General features: G+C 54.6%; 1 protein-coding gene across 4 annotated transcripts in view; it reads left to right on the top strand.

Annotated features, from left to right (window-relative positions):
* The window catches only part of NRXN2 (neurexin 2), a 114,424-nt gene that overhangs the window by 26,746 nt on the left and 74,284 nt on the right, over nt 1-13,394 (top strand). For 2 of the 4 annotated variants that reach the window (XM_084760311.1, XM_084760310.1), the window contains exons 1-3: nt 3,655-3,677; nt 5,860-5,928; nt 10,316-10,617. In XM_084760311.1, coding sequence (XP_084616437.1) covers nt 10,444-10,617 — 174 coding nt within the window. In that variant the 5' untranslated portion in view covers nt 3,655-3,677; nt 5,860-5,928; nt 10,316-10,443. Of the gene's footprint in view, nt 1-3,642; nt 3,678-5,856; nt 5,929-10,315; nt 10,618-13,394 lie in introns of those variants that run through there. The other 2 variants (XM_084760315.1, XM_084760309.1) reach the window with 2 other exon arrangements.

The following is a 13,394-nucleotide window of genomic DNA, read 5'->3' as shown; positions in this document are numbered from 1 at the left end:
GAGACACCCAGGATATAGGAGGAGTCCTGAGAAGGGCAGGCAGGGAGGGCTGTAGCCCATTCTCCTGTGGCTTGCCTTATCTCTCTGTGTTTCTTCTGTTTGGAGCTCCTCAGGTCCCTGGTCCCAGCAGGCCAGCCCCTGTGTCTGTATCTCTGTGTCTGCGTGTGCACTCATTCATGTGGCTTGGCTGTCTGTGTGGGTGTGCTGGGCGCCGGCTTGTTTTGTCCATGGAGTGGCGTGTGTCCATGTGTCTCGGAGGATCGGCCAGGGCTTTGTGTGTCTGCATCTCTGTTTGCATCTCTGTGTGTCACTGTTTACCTCTGTATGTATGTGAGGGAGGAGGACAGAGCTTGCACATCTGGCTGGACACAGCCTTCTGAGGCTGGAGATAAGATTTAGAACGGGTCTGACTTCTACTTGCTCTTGATGTCATGTCTCGCCTGGAACAAAGGGAGAGATGGATGGATGGAGGAAGAGAGAGAAGAAAGGGGAGAGGAGAGGCGGGAGGAAGCGGAGCAAGAGGTGGGCTTAAAACAACGCCACCACTGTAGGGAATGGGAGCAGAAAGGAGAGGAATGGACCAGGGAAGGCCCGGTTGTAGGAGAAGGGAAAGGGGCTACAGAGAAATGGCTTGGAGCAGGGAGAGGAAAGGAGCGAGAAGACAGGCTCTGCCTTGGGGACATGAGAACGAGACCTGTGCTGGGCTGTCCTGGTGAACCTGCTGGTTTAAGTGTGGGCCTGAATGCCAGCAGTAGTGCAGGGTGTGTGTGTGTGTGTGTGTGTGTGTGTGTGTGTGTGTGTACACATAGGCAGGAATGTGATCCTTTTGTGTGTCCCTGTACATGTCTGTCTGTGTCTTCTTATTTTTGTCGTCTTTTTCTTTTTCATGGCTGTCATCCTGGGGTCTGGGTAGGAGTCAAGGGTGAGACTGCAAGGGAGGACATAGGTTCATCTGGACCTCCCTAAAGTCACTCTTCAGATCTCTCAGGGGTCCTCTGGGCCTCCTCTTCTCTAGCCCTCCATGCTGGGATGCAGGGATGCAGGGATGCAGGGATGCAAGGATGCAAGGATGCAGGGATGCAGGGATGCTGGGATGCTGGGATGCTGGGATGCTGGGATGCTGGGATGCTGGGATGCTGGGATGCTGGGATGCTGGGATGCTGGGATGCTGGGATGCTGGGATGCTGGCCTAAGGCCTAGCTTTCTTCAGAAACCCAAGCATCTGCTCTGCAGTGCTCTGAGCACTTCCTCTTTTTTCCTTAATCTTTTACAAGCAGGACGAGGAGACCCAGATTAGCCAAACAGAGTACCCTAGGACGGACCTTTGACAGTGCCGTCCATCACTGCCAGCCTGTGGGAGGAGTGGGAGGAGGGGCAGATGCCACAGGTAGACGTGGGGGAGAGAGCAGCCCAGGGGCCCTGGGGCCAGGACAAGGAGCAAGCTGTGGGAGAGGAGGCAGGTTGTAGGGAGGGATCCCTTGGCCATCGGGGTCACCTGAGGATGAGCGGGGGGGGGGGGGGGGTGCAGACAGGAAGGGAATGGGTCTCCCCTCACCAAGATGGCTGGTGCTGTCACGCCTGAGGGAGCTGAGCAGCTGGTTGCCTTGGTGACAGAGGGAGACTGCTGCATGCTAATGAGGCTGGCAGAGAGCTGGGCAGCAGAAGGGTCTTGAGGGTAGATGTGTGACTTCCTCCAGCACTAGTCAGGCCTAAGGGACTGCAGGTGGTGGTGAGGCAAAGGGCAACAGAGTGAATCCATGGAGCCTCTGACTCTGGGCGGAGGGCCTCAGAAGCCTGGATTTCTAAGAGTGGGCCCTTGGGGCAAGGCTGCTGCTGACAGGCAGAGAGGAAGGAGGGCTCAGGGCCTAGGGCCTGAGTTTTAGAAGAAGGTGCTGTAATTTTGTGAGGAAAGAGTGAGTGGCAGGGTCAGGGCTATTTGGAGCAAGGAATAAAAAGACAGCATAAATGCTGGAGCCCCCATCAGTGCTTTGAATAAACCCCGAGTTTTCCTGAGAATCCTGATGCTGCCCCCAGCTGCCCTGGCCTCCTCCCTCAAGCTAGCCTCAGACCTAGAAGTGAAAAATAAACGAATGAGACGCTGAGGTGGGGAGGGAAGCGCCAGGAGCCTTTGGCTATGTCTTCCCCAGTGTCTAGGCCTTTGCCCTGCTGGACTCTTCTCCGCCTCCTCCCTGCTTCCTGGGTGCTGGGTAGTCTGGCCCTTGCTAGGCCCCAGAAATACTTGCGGCTCTCTAGTCTCTGTGAATCCGCAGTGGCGTCGTATTCCATCCTGTAGCGTCTCCTGTCACAGGAGGTGGGATAATTTTTTTCTGGACAGCAAAGCTGTTCTTACGCCACCCTCTTGTCCAGACCCCACAGCAGGGAGCTGGGGCTTTGGTCAAGTGGGGAGCTGGGGTTTGGTAGAATTTTGGTCATCTCAGGGAGTCAGCTCTCTTGTTAGCCTGGTAGTGTTAGCTCTTAGCCTCTCTGGGGTCTGGGATCCTGGTGTGGTTCATCCTGGACTGACTCAGGCTAAAGAGGGTTACCTCAGATTAGGGTGGCCAGGGTTTGCCCACTGGGCTAAATTGTCCTCAGCAAAGGCCTTGTCTGGGAAAGGGGACCTGTGGGGTCATTTAGGTATGAGATGTTTGGATCTTTCAGGGTGCTTGGCCTCCTGCCCAGGGGTCTTGACTGTCCTTTTTGGACCTTGTTGTCCAAAGGCAGTTTCTAGATTCCCAGATTCTGGAAGAACCACACCATCGTTTGCTCCAGGGTTTCCATAGACTTAGTTCCCTTCTCCCAGCTTCCTCGGTTCCCCAGAGCCCTGATTTTTCTCTTGGATCCAATGGGCACCTGGAAGGATTAGGGCTGGAGCGGAAGCCTTTCTGGGTCCCAGTGTGGAGGTTTCCTTTAAACCCCAGATTCCTACACTTCTTACTTTGCCCCAAGCTCATGCGGATCCCTGGTGTGTGTGTGTGTGTGTGTGTGTGTGTGTGTGTGTGTGTGTGTGTGTGCGCGCGTGTGCTCGTGGGCTGGTTGGAGGCCTCCCTTGCCCACTCGATTTCACTCTAACAGGACACTCTCTTTCTCTCCAGGTGGCTTTGATTTTTGTGTTGTGTTTTAATTTCTCCTCCATCCGAATTGTTTTTTTCTCGTTGACCGTTTTTTTTTTTTCTCTCCATCTCCTGGAAGAAAAAAAAAAAAAAAGAAAAAAGAAAAAAAGAAAAAGGAAAAAGCGGCCCCCAGCACCATGCTTCCCTCCTTTTCCTTTTTTTTTTTTTTTCCGGCAAGAAGAAAAAAAATAAGAAACCAAAAAAATTCTCTTCCTCCCCTGCAGCAACCCCCCCCCCACCCCGTCTCCTCTTGCTCAAACCTCTCCCCCACCCCTCTGACACCCCAGTATCTCTCTCCCCTTTGCCCTCCCCCTACCCTCTGTTTCTGCATCGGGCCCCTTTCCTCAGCTACCGGGCTGGGGGCTCTCCCCCGATGTCTGTCACAAGTTAAAAAGGGTTTTTAAATTGTGGCAGCAACAACTCTCCCTCCCTTCTCTCTGGCTGATTTTGATGACTCGTGTTTTCTTTGTTTCTTTCCTCTTTTCTTTCTTTCTTTTCTTCTTTTCTTTCTCTCTTTCTCTCCTTCCCCTTTCCAAGGTCCGGCTCACCTGACGTTAAACAGCGAAGGTATGGTTTGAAGTTTTGGTTTGGTTTGGATTGGACTGGATTGCCCCAAACTGTGCCTGGCTTTTCTGTTCCCTCCCTTCCCTCCTTCTCCCTCACCCTTCCTGCCTCCCTCCTCCCCTTCCCTTTTCCTCTGCCATTTCTTTATGTGTATGGGGGTGCCTGGTGGGGGTGGGGCCGGTCCTCTCCCTCCCCTCCTCCCCTCCCCTTGGGTCTGCTGTCCACCCTCATCTCACCTTGGTTTCTGACGTCGAGATGTATACTCTCCTGCCGTTGTCTACAGTCTCCTTTCATTTCATTTTATTTTATTTTTTAATAATTTCCATTTTCCAGGTGGTATATCTTGCTTTCCCCGCCCCCCTCATGGTGGTGTTTGATTTATTTCCACTCATTCTGATCGCTCTTTCTTTTCTATGAATGCAAGTAAAAAAGGAAAGGGCCTGGGATACAGAAAGGATGTACGAGGCAGCCACATTCCTCTTCCCTCGCTGCTGTGGGAGAAACCCCACTTAAGCCTTGTCTCTAGAATGGGGCTGGAGGTGCAGGACCCTCCCTTTCCACGACGCCCCACCTGCTGCTTTCTCCCCCCCCCCCCCCCCCCGTCATCTTTTAAGTATCTCTTACCTCTATCTGACAGATGACAGCGTATCAGAGACAAGCGACTGGCTATTGGGATTGCATATAGCCCTACTGGGGGGCATGATAGCTCTACTAGGGGGCGTGGCTGGGACTTGTCCTTTAGCTTGAGCCTGCCTTTGCCTGAGTTCCTCCCACCGGCCAAAACCCCAGTGTTGGGGCTGGGACAGTCGCTCAGTGGTAGATTGTTCTCTTAGGCCCTGGGATCTAGCTCAGCACTGCAGGCGTAGAGGAACCCTGCCATTAAGCAATCCCGAGGAGAGCCTAGGAGCTCTGACTGACCCCTTCTAGCTCTGGCTTCCCCTCCATGCCTGCTGTCTGCCTCCGGGGAGCACCCTGGGCACTGCTGTACCTGCCCGAGCAGGGATATGGCAGGACCACGTCTGGACTGCAAGATCTGAAATTTGGGATGGATTTAGGTGTGAGAAGCGAGGCCTAGACTTTGTGCAGGCAGGCCTGGGAGATGACTTGGCCAGCAGTAAGGAAGAGGAAGTCCCACACACAGGGAGGCTGGGGGGGGGTCCTGGCTGAGTCCCTCGGTTTTGGGGAGTGCTGGCTGTGACTCGCCTCAGACATTGGGGACGTTTTCTTGAGGGGTCCCAGAGATGCTTCTCCTCCTCTGAAAGGTTCTGCAGCTCAGCTTCAGTTCTGGGGGGTTGGGGACTGGCGTTGGAGGAAGAGCCCGGAAAGGGACTTGCCCTTCTACCCCCGAATTCTCCTCATTCTGTGGATCTAGCAAAAGGGTTGGTTGCCTGGGAGCCAGGCAGCACAGAGCATAGATTATTCACTGGCAAGGGTGGGTGCAGCTCAAGCCAGCCTGGAACCCAGATGTGGCAACCTGTGGCCCCGGGGCATTGGAGCTGGGCCCTGTGTGGCGATGAACAAGATTTCCCTATATACCTGGTGAACCCCACTTAGCCAGGACCCCCTTGGCTAAACACAGCTCTTCTGTGAGTGTGGTGGAAGGACAAACCTGGGAAATCCCAGAGTCTAAGTGGAGACTGTCGGAGCGCCCACCATGGTGACTGACGCAGTTATAAGGTGGCCCATGAGAGGGCAGGCCCAGAACAGGAGGGTTCAGTACCTGAATTGAGGCGACACAGGTGTATGTCAGGCAAAGCAGGTTGACAAGAATACTCTCTAACCCAGCAGAAGGTGTGAGCAGAGATGCCCAGTGAGGGAGGAGCGAGAGTCCCAGGCATGTGGCAGTGGTCCCACAAGGGGAAGGGGAAGTGTGGGCACAGTGCTCAGGACCTTGGTCCCTAGGACTGCTCTTCCCCCCGACTTGGTCTCCTCACCCTGGACAAAGGGTAGACATCGATGGTCAGAAGTCCAGTAGGGTAGGTGGAGCTGCTGGCCTTTGGGTTGTCACATGGCTCCTTCTCAAGAGGCCTTGAAGGCCAGGGAGTCCCCAGAGAAGCTCTCCTCCCTCACCCATGCCTGCAAGCAGCACCTTTGTCCTGGATAGGGTCTTCCATCACCTCAAGACTGGGATGGGACTAGCTGCAAAGCCCAGGTGCCTGACTCCCCAATTCTGCTTCTCCAGTAGGGTCCTTACTGTTCTCCGAGGGGGGGGCCGGGAGAGGAGGAGCCGGCGATGTGCACCAGCCGACAAAAGGTCAGTGACCCCATGCTCCCCAGACAGCCCAGCCCTTGCCCTGCTGTAGGCTAAGTGCATTCGGGGAGGCCTGCACCCCATCACCGTTCCCAGGGGTGCCATGCCAAGCCCTACTGTGAAGGACCACACCCTCCATCTCTTTCCCAAAGCTCATCTGTCCTGATGGCCTATCAGAAACGCAGATGCCCTTTACCATGGCGGTGGTTAGGCCCATCTCTAGAAAGCATAGCCATGGTGGCTTGATGGGTGGCAGGGTACCATAGTATTCTAGAAACCTGCTAGGTACCTTGCCTTGGGCAAACTGGTAGCATCTGTGATCTGTGTGTGACACCTATGTTGTTCCAGTGAGCCATGATGACATTTAGTGGCAGGCATCATTGCTTTCATTTTATAGGTGGGGAGACAGCCAAAGCTCCAAGGCCTGCACAGGGCCCCTTAGTGTCTTAGGGCACTGAGACGCCAGCTCATGTTTTATTCCAGAGGCTACTTCTCTCAAGAACCCCCCCCCCCTTTTTTTTTTCCCTGAGAAACGTACAGGCCACTCTGATGACTCTCAAAGCTCTGTATTCAGGCCAAAGCCTCACCGGCTCCATTCTTTAGCTAGTGCTCTCCGGTCTGCCTGGGCTTGCACCATGCCAAGCCCTGCTCTTACAGCCAGGCCTGGGGAAAAGTAGCCAGTCCCACTTTTCCGGCAATCTCCCTGAACTCCTGGGCCAACCTGGATGCTTCTGGGAGCCCCTTTGGTCTACACCTCCTTTGAATCAGTCATATCACATCCTAACTGTCACTCTGTTTGCTGCCCCTCCTGGTCCTGAGGACAGGATTTTCATCGTCTCTCTCTCTGTCCGTGCTTTGCACAGCTCTTGACAGATATGTAGGCATGAGCTCAGCCCATTTAATTAATTGATTGATTAATTCTGATAAGGCCTCACTATGTAGACCTTGTTGGCCTTGAACTCACTATGTTGGCCTTGAACTCACAGAAAACACATCAGCCTCTGCCTTGTGAGTGTGAGGATTACAGGTGTGCAGCACCGCATCTGGCCCACTGATGGCCTAACAACCGCAGTAACCCATGGTCCACGTAAGTGTTTGGAAACTGCAGACTTTGTTCAGAGGAGTTAATTTACTTCTTCACTGCTGGAGAGGAGAGTGTGTGCACTTCTACAAAGTTACACCCAGGGGCAGAGTCTCATATGGGCTGGATTATGGCCTGTCCTGTCCGTCATCTTTCTAGATTTCTGCGGCAGCCAGGGAGGTAGGCTGATGGGTGCTTCCTTTATTTCCTCTCTAGGGGAGGAAGCTGGGTTTTGTTTGAGCTGCTGTAGCTTGGCCAAGGTCACAGAGCTGGTTGGTGGAGCCAGCACCAGCGCCCAAGTCTTCTTTCTTACATCACATTTCCTCCCGAGGGAACCGTACAAGATGTTCCTAGGCAGTAAGTGCCAAGTGAGCAGAGCACACAGCTGTAGCTCCCCAGAGCCAGGAGGGCCAGAGGGGCTGGACATCTTCCCAGAGGAGCCTTTGAGCTGGGTCTGCAAGGGGGGCAGCTGTGTTCCTGTCTTTCATGGCGCTTAGAAGCCCTGTCAGTTCTGGCCACATTCAGCTTTGTTGGGAACACTTGTGAGGCCACAGTCTCCCTGACGGAGGAGCAAACAAGTATTGGCAATGATTCCCTTCCTATACTAGGAGCTCTTAAGAGTTGTGATTTCTCAGGTGTTGATGGGAGTTGTAGTTCCTGACCGTGGCCGGCATGGATGATGGAGCAAAGCGCCCCCTGGCGCTTCAGGAGCTGAGCACTACAGATCCAGCTTGTGCTCTGGGGAGCTCTACACTACACAGCGTGAGCGAGCCCTGAAGGGCCACCCCGCCATGAGGGCCCACCTCTGCTCCTTCACGGTTCTCTCTGGGTCCCTTTCTCTCAGTCTCTTGCTCTTGCCCTCTCTTCTCCAGCTTTCTTGCTACGGTTGCCTGCCTGCCTTCCACCCTCTCCTTCAGTGCATCCAGGCTCCCTTAGACAGCTAGCTGTCTTTCCATTTCTGGGCCAAGAGGACTGGGTTTCAGTCAGCTCAGACTCGCAGCATAGCTGGCTTTGCCTCCTCCCCTGGGTCCACCTGAGGAGTCCAGTAACAGCCTCATTTCTGCTCTTCACCTTGGCAGCCGTAGCCCAGCCTCAACTCCGCCTCTCTCCTTTTTTTCCCCGACTCCTTTTGTTTGGCCCCAGTCGCTTTTTCAGGTGGCCGCCTTCTTGTCTGGATCTCTGCAGTAGGATTTGCTTTGACCGCAGTGAAGGTGAAGAGGTGGGAGGGGAGGTCTGACTTCTGGGTGGGGCTCACAGTACGGCTTGTAAAACCAAGGTCAAATGCATTCCCTTTTTTGGTCCTTGAGCCCCTGGCTCTGTCAGTGTCTGAGCAGCGGGCCTGGTTGCTATGGAAACAGCAAAGCCCCAGAAAGCCTTGGCTTTAGTTCCCCAGAGGTCCCTGTCCCCTTTCTCTGCTGGCTGGCCCTCCTCCTTACCTGTCCCCTCAGGGCTTCCTCTTGTTCTTTATCGATACAGTTCCATGTGCCCTCTCTTACCCTTACCGCCCTCTCCATTTCTCTTCTGTCCACTTGAAGGTCCATCTTTGTCCCCTTCCACACTGAGCTTCCCACGTTACCATTAAACACGTCCTTGTCTCTGCTGGTTGCCTCACCTTTGCTCTCTGGTCCCCTAAATAGACAGAGGGAGGGATTCAAATTGTCTCAGTGTGGCCAATGCCCTGTTTCCCCCCCAACCCCCAGCTTGCTGTCCTGTGGCCTCAGGACACAAGGCCTTGCCAGCTGCAGTGAGGGCTATGCCAGGCACTGGGGCAGCAGCTGGTGCCTTGGCATCCGGATGCAGTGGGGGCAGTGTGTGGGCAGCCTGCCTGGAGGGAGAAAGGCAGGCTGTGTGCTGGAGGAGAGTTCTGCAGAATCTGCAGTGAGAGACCCCCAGGTTCACACGTGGGACTGCTGCTCAGCCCTGGCCCTAGGGGAGGACAGGTGTCTTGTAGTGTCCCTCTGCCCATCACACAGAGCCTACTCTTCCCCAGGCCTTGAGAACATCTCTGGAGAAGCTCAGATAGTTCAGTCTCTCCCTAAAGACCTTCAGACACAGTCTTGTTTGCCCCTAGGGAGACAGCAGGGTCAGCATTTACTGACAGGGGGGACAGAAGTCACTGCCTGATGCAGGGGATCTAGTCTCATTGATTTGCCATCGGGTTCTCTGGCCTGTGCTTGTGCGCTGGTGTGTTGAGGAAAGTTGAGGAAACTTTGTTTCCAGCCATGGTGTTCTTACTTGTTACTCACTTGTAGACCCCCAGCAATCCCTGGAGTCCTTCCACTCACAGCTTCCCACCTAAAGAGTGCCAGTAAAGAGAACCTTGGGCTGGTTGCTGTGTCCATGTGTACCCACATGCCCGTGTGGGTGCATACACTCGTGTACACGTGTGTGCACGTGCGCACGTGCACGCACCCACACACAAAAGGCCTGGGTACTGTGTCTATGTGTACACATACATAAACACATGTGTATGCAAGTCTTATACATCCATGAGCACGTACCCGTGAGAGCCAGGCCCTCCCCTGCCTCTCCTCCCCTCACTTGGCTTCTATGGGTCACATACCTGGCACGGTGGGGCTCTTCTTAGGTTGGAGGAAAAAGTTGGGGGATGAGAGAGAGAGAGAGCTGGCATGGTGAGCAGCCACGTAAATGCGGCGGCAGTGGCCGGTCACGTGGTGCATAGCTCTGCTGCTTGCATTGCCTTCCCACGTGTATTACACCTGTCCCTGTTCCACCCCTCGGTTTCCCAGTCTCCTCATCTGTGCAGGGAACATACAACACAACTACTGGCCTTATCACTTATGGTGAGGCCTGAAACCGGTCCTGTCCTGGGCACCGAGACTAGCTGGGGCCCAGAGAGGCGGGCTGCTGGGGAGCCCCTCTGCGCTGCCGCACTGCCGTCCTAGAGAGGCGCTGGCAGGGAAAAGGCTGGCAGGGCCTCTTATTTCTCCTCCACACACGCCTTTGTTCCGGGGTGGGAGAGGTTGAGGGGATTGGTAGGGAGTAGACGGCGGCGAAGCCTGTGGCTTTGTCTGGCCCTGTGGCAGCTTAATTGTCAGCTGTCAGTGTGAGAGCCACTTAGCAGCCTCCTGCTTTGGAAATGGACCTGGGGGAAGTTGACTTTTGATAGCAAAGGCAGCGGGGTCCAGGTTGACAGGATGTAGGAGGGGAAGAGGGCCTAAGTTTAGAGTGGGGACCACAGGACTCCGGTGTCCAGGACCCGTGCTTGGGTTGCTGGCGGTGAAGGGGGAGGCACTGGCGTACCCCACCCACTCAGCTTCTCCCATTTTCCTAAACCATGGCGTCCAGGCAAGGAGGAATTTGTGGCAACCTTCAAGGGCAATGAATTCTTCTGCTACGACCTGTCACACAACCCGATCCAGAGCAGTACTGACGAGATCACCCTGGCCTTCCGCACCCTGCAGCGGAACGGGCTGATGCTGCACACGGGCAAGTCGGCCGACTACGTCAACCTGTCCCTCAAGTCCGGGGCTGTCTGGCTGGTCATCAACCTAGGCTCGGGTGCCTTCGAGGCCCTTGTGGAACCCGTCAATGGCAAGTTCAACGACAACGCCTGGCACGACGTCCGGGTTACCCGAAACCTGCGCCAGGTAGGGGGAGCAGGAGAAAGGCCAGGGGTCAGCTGTGTCTGGGGCCCAACATACATGGAGGACAGAGGCATGTCTTGGGTTGGGGTGGAAGAGAGCAGGGCTGGCTGGGCAGTAAGGTCCACACCTTGCTTTTGGAGAAGAGCAGAGGCTTGGGGCCTTGTGAACCTGAGGTGTGACCTCAGCTACGTGACAGACTTCTGCGACCTTATCGATCAGCTAGGAGGAGGCTCTGGAGCTGTCTGTCCCCAGGACAGAAGCCTGAGACAGGGTGTTGGGCTGGGCCCTCGCGGTGTGGTGGGAGCAGCTAGGGTTTCAAAGCCTGGTGCCCAGGGCTTGGGCGATGGGCAGGAGGGCGCTGCAGAGCTGCGGGAGGGAGGGAGCTGGAGCCTGAATGATGACCTAGTGTGCTGCGGGCTGGGGAGGGGCCCTGTAGGACCAGCAGCAGGACACTGAGGAAAGCAGAGATACAAGTGGGGCAGAATACGGTCTTCTCTCCATGGGGCTTTGGGAGGGAGGAGGCGGCACAGGGGTGTGCTGAGAAGGGATGGAGACCCCGTGAGGGTGAGGGGAGTCAGAACCTGGGCCTGCCTCTCTGCTTTTTTCTCTTTGAGGAAGCCAGGTTTTCCTTGGTGCCCATGTTTACCTTCTGCTGGCTAGGCCAGCCTGCACGGGAGAGGGGCTCAAGGAGGTTGGGGGGGGGCAGCCCCTGCATATAGGATGGCACCTTCTGTGCATTGTCCTCTGCACCTTCAGACACTGCAAACACCCTCTAAGGACTGGCCCTCTTCACCGCCATAACGGCCCATCCACGGTGGCTACTGCAAATTAGGCTGTTTCTCTGTTAGCGAGGAGCCTTGTGGGTAGTTTCCAGCCCTAGGAAGTCCCCACGTCCGATCACACTGACCTTTCCTCACTAGCCCCTGTGCATTCCCTTGGGGGTTCCTGTCTCTATTTCTGCACAGAGAATTCCCTGCTCACTTACTCGGGGTGCGGTGGGGTATATGGGGTTGCTGGGGGGAGGAGGAGCCCTGCTCTTCATCCTCTTGGGTCCTCAGTCCTGTAGTTAGTGGGCAGCAAGCTCCATCTTTCCACGACTAAATGCAACCAAGAAATCCAAGCGGTCCTGCCCACGGAGGATGCATCCCAGGGCTCTGTGGCCCATCATCTCTTGCTAGTGAGTTGTCTTTGGACTTCCTGTTCCTAGTTGGGTGGTGGTCACCTTCTGTTGTCATTCCTCTTCTCTTTTCTCCCACTGGGAGCCCCTCAAAGATTCTGGCTGTCCTTCTGTCCTTCTGTCCTTCTGTCCTTCTTACCCAGCGCATTACTCGGCGCCGTCCAATGGAGATTGCCTTTCTCTTAATACATCTCCCCTGTTCTTGCCTGTGGCAGCCTGTTGCTGTCCTGTTCTTAGCGCTCTGCCTCCCTATGCTCTTGTAGAGTGCCATGTTTGTGGGGTTACGCCTTCCCCCACGCAGCAGCCCCCATCTTATCACCCCATCCCCTGGTCAGAGCGCCTCTTGAGTGTTATCCCCATTGGAACAGTCCGGTGTGTTCTGTGCCTCTGCGATACGTTCAGGTGTCATACACATTTTGTGGGAAATTCGGGGAAGCTGCTTGTGGTGCCTTTTGCTCCCTTCCTCACCGTCCCTGGGGACTGGAGCTGTCAGCTGCTGCTGTCTTCTGCCAGCCACGGCAATGCCACACTCTTCACTCACATGCTATTTGGCCATAAAAAAAAAATATGGTGAGCCATACTGGACACAGAGTGGAGAAGGACCCTTGCCCTCGCAGCTCTCGAGTCAGGGCGAAAGTGTTTCAAGTAAGTGGAACAGGGGTTTGGGAGATGGCTCAGTGGGGAACAAAAATGCTGGTCACACAAAGACCGGAGTTCAGATATCCAGAACCCGTGTAAAAGCTGGGCAGTCATTGTGGCCACCTGTAACCCCAGCTCCCTAGGAAAATCTGACCAGCTCAACTACCCAGAACTGGCAAGCTCTGGATTTAGTGAGAGACTCTATTCAACAAAAGAGAGACTGGTCACCATCCAGGAACACCCAGTGCCAGCTTCAAGACTCCACAGCAATTCCCACATATGTTATGTGCACTCATGCCCACATGTGTGCCCACATATGTGAACATACACACATACACATGCAGTCACACCACACATGTGCAAAAACAAGCCAAGAAATAAATAAATGAACTAATTAAAACATGCCGAGAACAAGGCCATGCACCTGCCTAGGGTACCACAAAGAAACAATGGGAAAGGCCTGAGGTAATGCTAAAGCCACCGTCATTGTGGATGCAGAGCGTGCAGAGAGTGTAGAGCTGTGGTAATGCTAAAGCCACCCTCATGGATGCATAGAGTGCAGGGTTGACCCATGTTCATCTCTTTCTAGAACATGTAGAGTCATAGGTGCAAGTTGATAATAGAGAGAAATTTTCTTCTCCTGGATGGTTCTACAGGATGGCTCAGAGTATGGGCCAGTCATGTTGATCCGAAAGAAAGGGCAATGGTCCACAAAGACTATTTGCTCAATGAAGGGCCCTGTTTATAAAGGGCTTCTGGGAGCTGGGTATGGTGGCGCACGCCTTTCATCCCAGCATAGGCGGATCAATGTGAATTCAAGGCTAGCCTGGTCTACAAAGTGAGTCCAGGACTACACAGAGAAACCCTGTCTCGAAAAACAAAAAATAAAACAACAACAAAACCAGAATGAAACAAACACACAGACAGACAGACAGACAGACAAAAAACCCATAGGGCTTCTGAG

Source organism: Acomys minous (assembly GCF_964271855.1).
Source record: "Acomys minous genome assembly, chromosome: 2".
NCBI classification, from domain to species: Eukaryota; Metazoa; Chordata; class Mammalia; order Rodentia; family Muridae; genus Acomys; species Acomys minous.
Note: the sequence above shows the minus strand (reverse complement) of the source record. Positions and strands in the feature narration are given on the sequence as shown.